This window comes from Peromyscus eremicus, chromosome 16_21 (assembly GCF_949786415.1).
Source record: "Peromyscus eremicus chromosome 16_21, PerEre_H2_v1, whole genome shotgun sequence".
Lineage (NCBI taxonomy): Eukaryota > Metazoa > Chordata > Mammalia > Rodentia > Cricetidae > Peromyscus > Peromyscus eremicus.
This window is the reverse complement of record NC_081432.1, coordinates 3,205,640-3,217,431: the sequence shown is the minus strand read 5'-3', so window position 1 is coordinate 3,217,431 and position 11,792 is coordinate 3,205,640. Positions and strand designations below refer to the sequence as shown.

At 60.5% G+C, this 11,792-nt stretch overlaps 3 protein-coding genes across 3 annotated transcripts; all 3 read right to left on the bottom strand.

Moving 5' to 3' along the window:
* Positions 1-876: 876 nt before the first annotated feature.
* Ring1 (ring finger protein 1) lies at positions 877-4,501 on the bottom strand. The gene is made up of 7 exons (XM_059282421.1): positions 4,371-4,501; positions 4,157-4,283; positions 3,167-3,327; positions 2,836-3,051; positions 2,084-2,473; positions 1,474-1,747; positions 877-1,269 (listed from the first exon to the last, which is right to left on the bottom strand). The coding sequence occupies exons 2-7, from the start codon at positions 4,232-4,234 to the stop codon at positions 1,168-1,170; spliced, it is 1,221 nt and encodes a 406-aa protein (XP_059138404.1). The 5' UTR covers positions 4,235-4,283; positions 4,371-4,501; the 3' UTR covers positions 877-1,167.
* Positions 4,502-5,915: 1,414 nt separating this feature from the next.
* Hsd17b8 (hydroxysteroid 17-beta dehydrogenase 8) lies at positions 5,916-7,871 on the bottom strand. The gene is made up of 9 exons (XM_059282427.1): positions 7,816-7,871; positions 7,449-7,666; positions 7,252-7,368; positions 7,056-7,148; positions 6,891-6,976; positions 6,726-6,810; positions 6,526-6,568; positions 6,276-6,350; positions 5,916-6,103 (listed from the first exon to the last, which is right to left on the bottom strand). Exons 1-9 carry the CDS (start codon positions 7,859-7,861, stop codon positions 6,087-6,089), a joined length of 780 nt encoding a protein of 259 aa, XP_059138410.1. The 5' UTR covers positions 7,862-7,871; the 3' UTR covers positions 5,916-6,086.
* A 210-nt stretch (positions 7,872-8,081) lies between these two features.
* Slc39a7 (solute carrier family 39 member 7) lies at positions 8,082-11,585 on the bottom strand. The gene is made up of 7 exons (XM_059282440.1): positions 10,721-11,585; positions 10,468-10,636; positions 10,262-10,315; positions 9,985-10,149; positions 9,723-9,866; positions 9,377-9,573; positions 8,082-8,890 (listed from the first exon to the last, which is right to left on the bottom strand). Exons 1-7 carry the CDS (start codon positions 11,117-11,119, stop codon positions 8,618-8,620), a joined length of 1,401 nt encoding a protein of 466 aa, XP_059138423.1. The 5' UTR covers positions 11,120-11,585; the 3' UTR covers positions 8,082-8,617.
* Positions 11,586-11,792: the final 207 nt, after the last annotated feature.

Here is an 11,792-nt window from a genome sequence, read left to right as displayed (position 1 = left end):
CCACAGCCCACCCTCTTTCCTTTTCAGACATCAGTAGTGACGGTTTCCCCTGCAAACCTGTTTGCTCAGTGGCCAGGCAGACTTTTCCGTGCAGGTTACCTGGCTCTGCACCTCCCGCAGGTTACCTGGATCTGACCGGGCCCTCAGGGTTGTGCAGCATAAGCTTTGGAAAGCCTGCCCCCTTCACCCTCTCCTCCAGCTTTGGAGACTGTCCCCAGTTCCCTTGTCTTTAGGCTTTTGGAGATTGGGTGTAACTAGTCCAGGGTGGCCCGGAACCCATATTGTAGACCAGGCTGGTTTCACAGTTGTGGCCATCCTGACTCTGCCACCCAAATCCTGGGATTACCGGAATTCACCACCATGGCTGGCTCCTCCCTCTTTTCATTTTTATTTCATGAGGGGGAGGGAGTTATAGGGGAGCTAACCTCTGCTATCACCTCCCTATTTCCAACACTGATTTCCTGTGAGTTTTAAGCTTTCCTTCCCAATGGGGGAAAAAAATTTTTTTTGAGACAGGGTCTCACTACGTAGACTTGGCTGGCCTGGATCTCGCTCTGTAGACCAGGCTGCCCTCAAACTCACAGAGATCCACCTGCCTCTGTCACCTGAGTGCTGGAATTAAAGGCGTGTGCCACTACACCTAGCTTATTTTTATGTGTTGGGTGCTTTGCCTGCACAAATCTGTGCACCACGTGTCCCTGGTGACTACATCCAACCCCCAGAAACTAGAGTTACAGATGGTGGTAAGCCACCGTGTGGATGCTGGGACTCAAACTCAGGTCCTCTGCAAGAGTAGCTGTTGCTCTTAACTGATGAGGCGCTTCCCCACCCCCCCTTTATACACCCTTGATAGACACACACAGAGGACTGCAGGTCTCAAAGAAGTAAGCAAATTTGTTGTTGGTAGGAGGGCGGGGAGGGCGTGTCCACCTTCCCCGTCACCTGCAGGATGGGCAGTTAGGTCAATAGAAAAGGCAGTAGTGGGCACAGGTCCTGTGCTGTACAATATAGACGAATCTGATATAGATACTTTGTATAAAAGCCATTTGTCCTTGTCTGTCCTCTTGCTGTCCGGCTGGGAGGCACAGGGAGATGAAGCTGGCAGGGTGAGCCGGGACACAGGGACACACCCTGTGGTCCACATCCTCTGGCAGTCCCCTTAAGAAGTCATTTTGGGTCCTTGGTGGGGGCATAGCAGAGCTCTAATGGCCTGGACACCTTCCAGAACTTCTCATTCACAAGCTCCAAGGTCAGCGAGCCATTCAGCGTCTAGAGGAGAGGAGAGGCAGGGGGATGACAGAAAGTTGGAAAAGGAAATGGACAAGAGACAAGGGAGGAGGAAAGAAAAGGGGAAAGGACGATATGACCGACCCAGAGCCCACAGAGGGACAGAGGAGGGCTTTGACGGTGGTCACCCTGGCCTGCTGCCTGGCCCCCACCCTCACCCCACCCCCGACCACCAGCAGCCCTCACCGTGAATGCTCCGCCCCCGGGCGCAATGTAGATGGTGTACTGCTTCTCGCTGACACCTTCCAGGCTGGGCAGGGCAGGCTCCTCGGGACCTTCGCCCCCTCCGGCAACCCCGCTCTCCCCCCCACCCCCGTCGGGTCCGCCTGTGTCCGAGGCACCCCCACCGGGCCCTCCAGGCTCTATGGTTTCCTGCTGCTGCCTCCGCTCCAGGGCAATGCGCAGGGCCAAGTATTTGGAGAGATGGTCCACGGTGGCGTTCCCAGTGGTCTTCACGTACCTGGAGGGAGGACGGGGTTGGTTAGGACAGCAGAGTCCTCAAATGGACAACTTCCTCCAACAGGCCTGGCTGGAGATACGGGTACCCCAGGCTGGCCTCCAGCTTGCTATGTAGCTGAAGATGACCTTCAGCTTCTCATACCCCTGCTTCTGGGATTACTGGTGTACAGCACCACCCTTGGTTTATGTGGTCCTGAGAGAGAAACTCAGGGTCTCATGCCTGCTTGACAAGATCTCCACCAACTGAACTGTATCCCCAAGCCTGAAGCCCCCTTCTGATGCAGATTCCTGAACTTTGGTTTCCAGGTGGTCTAGCAGCAAAAGGCAGGCTCCTCACCTAGTCTGGCAGTATTCTCCCTTCTCCACAAGCAGGGGATGGGGCCGGAACACAAGCTCGATCTCTCCACCTGGCTCTGGAGGACTGGGAGCCCCCGGAGGGCTTGGGGGGCCCAGGGTTCCCCCTCCCAGGGTGCCGCCCCGGTCACCAGAGTCTTCGGAGCCAGCACCCCCGCAAACCCCGCCCGCAGCACCACCCCCTGTCCCTACACTGCTGCCCCCTGCACCCCCTCCACGGGGTCGCTTGGGAGCAGGGCCTGGAGCGGAGTCAGGAGCGGAGTCGGAGCTTACGTCCTCTCCATCCCCTTCCCCCTCCCCAGGTTCTCCTTCCCCCCCACTCATCGTGGTGGTCTGGTCGGATCCAGGCACCGGCCGCCTGACACGCTGGGCCCTGTAGAAACAAACAGTCCAGGTTAGAAAGAGGATTCAGGCCCTCAGGGGTTAAACTTCATGCGGCTCTGAGGCCTTGGAAATCCTAACGGTGATGCTGTGTGTTGACTAGTCTCTAACAACGCACCAAGCACAGTAAGTGTTTATCTCTGTTTGATGACTGAAGAAACAGAGAGGGCCAGGGCCAGGTCCCATCACTTGTTTGAGAACACAGACGCTCGCCCTGGAATCAGCCCAACCACAGCCACACGGTCGACACCCGGCAGCTGGATGAGTGCTGACTGCCAGGCCCCTTCTCCAGATCTCATCACAGTTCACATCAGAGACAAACCCCACAGGTACTGCATCTCCAGACCCCCACACCTGTGCATGGCCTGCATCCGAAGCCCCTCCTCGATACTGGAGCTCAGCGCCTGCTGGTTGTGCAGGCGGCTGAGGCGGATGAGCACTCGGTCTTGATGGGCCTCGTATTCCTCCCGGCTAGGGTAGATTTTGGAGATCAGGGCATCGAAGTTGGGGTCTGGCCGTAGGGACCGCTTGGATACCAGCTTTTTCCGGCAGGTAGGGCACTCCTTGTTCCTGGGATGGGAGAAAGGAAGCCCTGTGGGGTCAGTTCCTGTCGCTGATGCCCGGGCTGCACCCCCCCCACCCCAACCCCCCCACCCCCACCCCGCAGACACATCCCTCCTGTTACCCGCTCCGCAGGGCAGTGACGATGCAGTCGGAGCAGAATCTGTGGAGGCACTCCTTGGTGGTCATCGTGTTCTTCAGCATGTCCAGGCAGATGGGACACATGAGCTCTGAATGCAGGGACCGAGGCGAAACCGCAATCTCTGTGCCGTCCATGATGGCTTCCTGGGTCATTAGCAAGTGGCAGAGGGTTGGGGAAAAAGGAATTTCAGAAGCAAGCGTTGAGAAAGGCAGAATCTGGACAGCCATGCTGACCAACTGAGGAAGATGGGAATTCTGGGATGGAGGAGACCAATGACGTGGAAATTACCCAGAAGGGATAAGGACTCATTCACAAGGAGTTTTGAAACAGAAGGAGCAGACGTTTGGTGAGATACTAGGGTTAGGGCTGGGGATGGCACAGGTCTATGGCTTGGCGAATATTTATTCAACAAACTTCTTTTTGTTGTTGTTGCTTGCTTTTTTGGGATCTTACTATGTGTGTAACCCTAGCTGGCCTGGATTCACTATGTAGAACCAGGCTGACCTCAAACTTTTGAGATCCACTTGCCTCTGCTTCTCAAGTCTGCCGCCACACCCAGCCTCAACAGGCTTTCTTAAAACTCTAAGAGCAAGAGTACCTACACTAGAATTTCAGGTGCCTGTTTAAGACAGATTCCGATGTCCCACTGCACTTGAGTCAGAACGGTGGAGAGAGAGTTCTATTTAAACGCTCAGGACGAGTCTGTGTACACTGGCACGTGCGTGCTGAGATGAGGCAGAGGCGGTAACTTCTGGCGTCTGTTTACCGTGCTCCGATGGAGACAGTAATATCTGCTGTACCTCTCTGGCACCTCCGTTTCGAGGGGTTAAATCAAATTAAATGAGGTAAGTGCAGAAGTGCTTTGAAAAGATAAAAGGTGATTCAAACGCAGAGTCGGGCAGAGAACAGTGTGATGGGGGAGGGGAGAGTTGGCGGGAGGGGGGCGAGTCGGGACTGGAAGATCCCTGTCACCTGCGGGGTCCGGTGCAGCTCGTAGAGACTCAGTTCCCACGTTTTGCTGGCATTCTGGGCATTCGCCGGCGTCGTCATGGTGACGGGGCGCGGACCCCCCTCCAAGCCGGGCTCGGCGGAGAGAAATCTGCGGAGGGGGAAGGGGACGCTGTCGGGGCCGCCCCTCTGCAGACCCCGCCCCCGGGCCCTGAGCGCGCGCCCCGCTGCCCCTCACCCGGCTCCGGCCGCCGCGCTGCCCCGCCGCGGGCCTCTCCCCGGGGACCCCCGGGCTCGGCCGCCCTGGTCCGCTCGGTCCGCAGCTGCCACTCACGCCGCGGCTCTCGCCGCCGCCGCCGCCGCCGCCGCCGCTACCGCCATGGCCCGGGCGCTGAGGCCCGACGTCACTTCCGCCCTCCCTGCACCCCACCCCGCGCCGGAGACGTCACCGCCCTCACGGCGCGCGTGGAGCGTGCCGTGGACCCGGGTTCCCCCTCCCCCGCGGGGCGCGCGCGGAGCTGCCGGCCGGGGGCTGGGGGTGCTGGTGCACGTGGGGAACCCGAGGGCGGAGCTCCCCTCCGCGGCGCCGGCGGTGATCCCCAACTTCCCTCGAGCCGGGCCTGGGATCCCCGGAAAGGCAGCCGCAGCTGCACCTCCGAATGCTGCTGGGCGCTCGCCCTGAGCTCCGAGGGCTGCCGCGGGGTCCCGGGTGTCCGGGGACCGGCCCGCGCTCCGCCCGGCCTCTCCCCCCTCGAGGTCTGGGGGCGGCGGCTCGGGACGTCCCGACGCAACTCTCGGCCGGAGCCAGAGACTCGAGAATTGCGTTTGGACAATCAGGAGCCGCGGCCCGGGGCGGGGAGGGAGGCGCACCGGAGGCACCCGGGATGCAGACGCCACGCGGAAGCGGGGATACCAGATGGACCCCCCCGTAGGGGAGTCGGGAAACACAAGAGTGAAATGTGCGGCGTGGGAAAGTGGGCAGAGCCCCTCCGGGAGGGACTCGGAGCGAAGGAAGCGGACGGAGAGAAGAGGAAGGAGCAGGGCCGTCCCGGTGGAGGGCAGGGAACCAGGGGCTGGGGCAAGAGACCGTGACGGGCGTTCGGTCCCCCGCCAGCCTGCGCTGCGGCTGCCAGGGGGTGGCCTGTCTCTGGGACAAGCTAGCAGTGGGTCCCCTCGCCCGCAACCCCAGTTACCCCCTACTTCCCTGTTCTCCTTGGGTCCGTGGCCAGTCCTTATGTGGGCGCCAGAGTCGATTAGCGCGGACCCCCTCCCCTTCCTCCTCCTCCTCCCAGCCCCCTCCCTTCTGCTCTCCTCCAGCCCCTTTCATGGGCTAGTCCATTCCCCTAATCCTGGCCCCCTCCCCTAATCCCCCCCATCCGACCCCAGGCCGGCTGCGGCTATTGTAAGGTGGAGAGAAGGGAGGGGAACAGAGAAAGGAGGGGTGGGGTGGGCCACCTGTTCCAGGACCCCCTTCCAAGGCCAGACTGGACACCAGGATGGGGCCAAGAACAAATCACCCTTGGGGGCCATAAGGACCCGGGGAGTGGGGGGGGGGCATGACTGGTGCTGCAGAGCCAATGAAAGGGGGTGGGGACAGAATCCCCTCCCTCCGAAAAGGCCCAGAGTGTCACGCACACACAGTGACACACACTCTTTCCTCTCACACCCGGCGGCGGGGGTTGCCCTGGGAGACCAGGCAGTGAAAGGCAGCAATCCTTCCCGAAGGGGAGGGAGGGGGAGGTGGGGAAGGGTCTGAGGGCTTGGACACAAGAAGAGCCGGAGGTGGCAGGGAAGAGGATTTGGAATTTATTAGGGTCACAAGCACCCCTGCCTTCCATATTCAGCCTGAGCCACACACCACCACCCGCTTTGTAGCCTGGGAACTCAGCGTCCTCATCAGCAGGAGGCCAGGCAGCGCTGGGGGAGCGAGCAGAGTCCAGCTTCCATGAGGCAGTCACATGAAAAGACCTCCTGAGGGGCAGAAGCATCGGGACAGGTGCACGGGCCGTGAGGTATATGGGTAGGCAGCCACTTCCGTGCCCGGTCTAGAGAAGGGACCTCTGCCCTCCGGGCTGCAGGGTCCCCTCACTTTCTCAGTCTGGGTTCTGCTTTTCTGTCCGCCCTCCCCACGAAGGCCTCATACCAGTGACTTCCACTGAGGCCCCTGTGATGTATCCACTGTCTTCAGATGCCAAGAACGCAACCACATCTGCCACATCTATGGGGACGGTGGGGGAGGGGCAGTCTCAGTTCCTCAGATCGAGTGGTTATGCTCCCGCCAAACCCCAGGCCCACACCAATCATGAATCCCTATGCGACCTTTTCAAAAATATTACAGATTTAAGGATCTCCTCAAGTTCCCGCCTCAGCGCCTTCTCCCAGCCCATGCTCACCCTCAGGGTCCCCCATGTGTCCCAACGGGATCATTGCAGTCACCTGTAAGGAAACACTCATGTGGCTGAAAGTTTCTTTTATGGACTTTTTTTCTTCTTATTTTCTTCATCCCTCATTAAGTTCATGTCTGGAATACTTACTGTTTGCACCGCAATCCCCCTCAACGACCTCCTCCGATTGCCCTCCACCCACAGCCTACCTTGTCCTTTACTTTCTCGGGCATTTTCTGGGTCATGGGCGTTGCAATGAACCCTGGGAGGACTGAGTTACATCGGATCCCATGTCTGCGGGAGGAAGAATGGATGCTGACCCTGGGAAGGACACTGACCCCCTCCCTCCGCAGGGTGCCCACGGTCTGACCCACCGTCCAAGCTCGCGGGCCGCAGTCTGGGTGAGCCCAATCACCCCCGCTTTGGAGGATGCATAATTTGTTTGTCCAATATTCCCGACCTGTGGTGAGTCAGAGACCCAGGGTGAGTCGCTTCCCAGTGCCCACGTGGCTAGCTGCCCTGGCCCCACTCAACCTGACCTTTCCGATGATGCTGCTGATGTTGATGATGGAACCACGACAGCCACTGGACACCAAAGCCTGGGCTGCAGCCTGAGTGACCAGGAAGGTGCCCTGGCACGAAAGGGTAACAAGGACAGCAGAATCAGCTGGGGTGGCAGCCCTCCTCCTTCCCCAGGTTGGGGGCGGCACAAGTCGCGGGTTCAGAGGTCACCACCTTGAGGTTGACAGCTATGACTCTGTCCCAGTCTTCCTCTGACATGTGGAGCAGAAACTCATCGCGTGTGATGCCCGCACAGGACACAACGACAGATGGCGGGCGAGAAAAACAGGCCTATGGGAGGGAGGGGGGGCTAACTCCAGAGACCACAAAGGGCCGGGCCGAGGGGCTGTGCGGCGCGGTGCGTGGTTCACCTGCACTTGCTCCAGCAGGCGCCTGGCCGCGGGGGCCCGCGACACGTCCGCCTGGAAGGCAGCGTGCTTCCCGCGCGGCGCCCCGTCCTCGCTGCCCGGGCCGCCCAGCAGCCGCACGGTGTCCTGTGCGGCCGCCCCGTCCAGGTCGCAGGCGGCCACGGCGGCGCCCTCTTCCGCCAGGCGCACGCTGATCGCACGGCCGATGCCGCTACCCGCACCTGAGATGGGAGAGCCGCGGGAGACGGGCGAGTTCAGAGGTCACGGGGCACAAAGTTACTGAAACTCCGACAAGCGGGCCCGGGACCCAGGGGTGGCGCTCGTTGTCGTGGCCCCGGACCCCCACCCGCCCCGGGAGGGACCCCTGAACCTGTGACCAGGGCCAGCGCGGAGCCGAGCCGGAGCTGAGACGCCATGGCGGCGGGGTGGGCGGGCCGGAGCACAAGCCAATCCGAGCACCCGGGGGCGTGGCGAGGGCCGGGCCGGGCCAATGGAAACCCTGCTAGTCAGGGGCCTTGGGCAGCCACCAGCCCAGACGACCTCCCACTGCGGGGGCGTGGCCGCTCCCCACCCCCGGGGACCTGGGGAGTCCCGGAGACAAGGGGCCCCCCTCCCCAAAAAAACAAAGACTGCATGTGGGGCAGAAGATCCAAGTACTTTATTTCTGGTCGCCGTTCCTCCCTACCCATTCAAACAGTGATATAAAAGGAATAGAAACAAAAATAAATCAGGCCGTGAGATTTTACCAAGGGACACTCTCCCACCCTGCTACTTCCAAATCAGGACACACGATTGCTGCCTACCCCACTCCTGCCAGGTCTTCCCGAAGCCACCACTAGCCAGTGCAGAGGGAGGTGGACCCTGGAGGGCCCTGTGTGGCATGTTGGTGCTGGGAAAACAAGTAAGGTGGGGACCACCAGGCTACTGTCACCCCAGGCTTCATGGCCCCATTTATTCCTCCAAAGCCGACAATACTGTCGGGCAGTGTCCAACACTTTGGTCCCTCTGACCTCTCATGCTCTGTATGACTGCCACACCTTTATACCCAAAGCATCATTCTCCAAGGCTAAAGCTCCTTCCTCTGGCAAGTAACACAGGCCAGGGCTCCCAACTGTCTTTATTTGGGAGTTAGGGGTAGAGTTGGGGCGGGGCAGGACAGATTACCCCACCCCTCACTCAAGGTGGGCAATCAGTACCATCATGACTACTCCCCCCAGCAGCCCCAGCACCTCCAAAAGTGACTGTAATGGGGATGCCTCTCTCAACAGCTCAGGCAACACGGACACTGTTGCTACGTAGATAAAACCGCCTGCGGTGAAGGGCAGAACCCAGCCAGGGCCTGCACCACCCGCCACTTCACTGCCCACTGCCCCTCCTTCGGTGAGAAGGGCACATGCTGTGCCTGCCAGTGCTCCTACTGCAGTCAGGAGTTGCAGACGCATCGCCTGGTGGGCAGGAAAGAGAAAGACATGATCACCAACAGCTAAGGATCAGGAGTGAGCGGTGGGGTACAGCTGTACAGGTGTCCACGTTTCTGGAAAGGGAAAGCGAGATAAGGGGCGGGAGACGGCGCCATCGGTGTTTGCTGCCCAAGCTTGACGGCAGGATTTGGATCCCAGGCACCTACGCAGGCGCGGTGGAGGTGTTTGCAATCCCAGCAGGGAAGCAGAGGCAGGCTCCCTGGGCTCCCTGGCCAGCACACAGCCCAATCAGTGAGGCTCTGCCTCAGGAGCACACCCAAGACCCCCAGCCCCAGGGAGCCAGGTAAGAAGGTTGAGAACACCAGAACAGACGTGCCCCTTCCAGGCTGTGCGTCAGGGTCACAGTGCAACAACACAGAGCAGAAGTAAAGGAAACAACTAGCCCCATTTCTAGAAGACCTGATGGTAGTGTATCTCGTTCAGAACTGATGACAGGCAGTCGGCACCAACCTGTTTTTTGCTGCAGCCAGACTGGACCAAGATGGCAAAGTCCCCGACCTCATGAGGCACTTCATGTAGCAGGACTGTCATTGTGGTCAGGATCCCTAGCCCTCGGCCCCCACGAAAGGAGGCACCGATGGCCAAACCATCCGTGAAGTTGTGTGCCAAGTCAGCAGCCAGATTCAGGTACCCGGACACACGCAGGTCTTTTAAAAGAGACAAGACAAAATGATTGACGGCACCTACCACCCCTGGTCCCAGTGCCGCTTCACAGACACCCCTCAGGGTTTTCTGGAGAGCGCCATCACCTACAGCACTCTGTGAGATTCAGTGACCCCACCCACTCATCCCTTACCTGAACCTGCTTTTCCTTCTTCCTCAGGCTTCTGAGGCTTCACGGGCCCGTCTCTGGGCCCCGTGTTCCCTCCTCTCCTCTTCCGCAAAGCTCCCGCTTCCTTTTCCTCTTCCTCTGAGCTGGGCTTCTCCTTTGAAGGACACTCTGGGGGAGAACAGGAGTTGATCAGAGTGGGGGACAGAGCTTTTGATGTGTCCTCCACAGGAAGCCTGCTCCACTGCATGAGTCCGCATGTACCCTGTGCAAGGCAAGGTAGACTCACCCTGTCTTCCGTGCCCACGGCTCCCGTGTGTGTGACCGTCTCCGTGTCCACGGCTATGGCTGTGTCCGTGTCCGCCTTTCACATGCCTCACAAACTTCTCCACCACAAGGAAGGCGACGATGCCACTGAGCACCCACAGCCCCACAGAGAGAATGGGGCCCTGGCCTGGGAACAGAGGCATTGAAGCGTGAAAGGAGATGCAGACTCCGGACTCCTCCTCAGGTGTCAGAGGTGAGCGTCCCCAGCATCCCAACCCCTGTCCCCATGGCTTTCTCACCACTGTGGGAGTGTCCATGTCCAGGCTGCTCCAGAGTGTGGTGAGAATGAGGTTCTGCGGGAAGTAGGAAAAAAGGAGTGTTTGGCACAATGGACGTGTATTTGAGGACTACTGGAGAATCCGGGATCACAAAGAGGAAGAACCCCTTTCCTTCTAAAGAATCATAACCAGCTGAAGCGTTTGTGGTAGTCAGAAAGTTAACTTACCCAGAGCATGAGGGATAAGGTGCAGGAAGGCATCACCCAGGAGGCCCCCGGAGGCAAAACTGAGCAAGATCTGGAGCAGAGAGCGATGCCTGGGTGAGTTTGACTCCACTGGGATGAGGAACAGCACGAAGAACGGAGCCGCAGAGATCAGCACTGTGGCCCCCAGTGCCTGGGGAAGGAGTCAGGAGTCAAACACCGAGTTTTCCAATGATTCAGAACCAGTCCCTCTTCCCCACAATCCCTGGGGACTCACATAGGCCCAAAGGGTGACAGTGTCCAGGTGGTGCTTGATTCCTGGAGCCCCGGCCTCCCTAGAGGCTCCATGGCTATGTTCATGGGCATGTCCGTGTCCTCCGTGGTGGAGGCTATCATGGGAGTGGCCATGGCTATGGCCATGGTGCAAATCCTCGTGGGAATGTTCATGGTCGTGGCTGTGGGCGTGCCCATGCCAGATGCTCTCATGAGTGTGGCCGTGGCCGTGGGCATGGCTGTGTCCATGGTGGAAATCCTCATGTGAGTGCCCGTGGCCGTGGAAGTCCTCTTCCACGTCTCTGTGCGGGTCACCACGACCCCCGTGTCCGGCCACCAGCAGCCCCCAAGCCGCCCAGGTCAGCAGTCCCACAGCCACCCAGTGGGGGGCCCGTCGGGCCATCACGCTGACCGGAGGGACTGGCACTCAGATCCACCTCTGCGGGGCCCGCTGCGCTCCACTCGTGCCCCCCGTCCACCTCTGCGTGGCTCGCTCCCCTCTTACATTGTTCCCAAGGCGGGCTCTCTATCCCCCAACTCCCTACCCGGATGCAGGCGCTCCCCCCGCCCGCGCCCCGACACCGCTCTAGCCTTCGATCCGCAACTTGACGGTCGCTCTGGGCCCGCGTCTCTATGACCCCCAAGTTGGGGGAACAGCCTGGGAAGCACCGTAAGGGAGCGGCAGGCCGCGCTCACCGGCTCCGGGATCCGCTCCGTTCTCGGTGTGCGGGGACGTGGCAGTCACGCCTGGAGCTCCCGCGAGATCAGGAAGTTCCTCTTCTGCCGGCACCCCGCTACCCTTTACCAACATGGCGGCGCCCCGGCGACGGCGCGCGGCCGTGTCGTCGTCGTCGTCATCCCCCGCCCTCCCCCCCGCCGCCGCCGCCCCCAGCGCGCATGCGCACAGCCGGGGTCATCCGAGGGGACGGCGGGCCAGGGAGCTGACAGGCGGGCGGAGACCGCCTCCTCCGTTTCCACCTCGGGCGAGGGGGCGGGAGCTCGCGACGAGACTTCCCGTCTGTACCAAGATGGCGGCCGCGTCGGTGCTGTCACCGGGGCGCCGGGCCGCGCGCGGC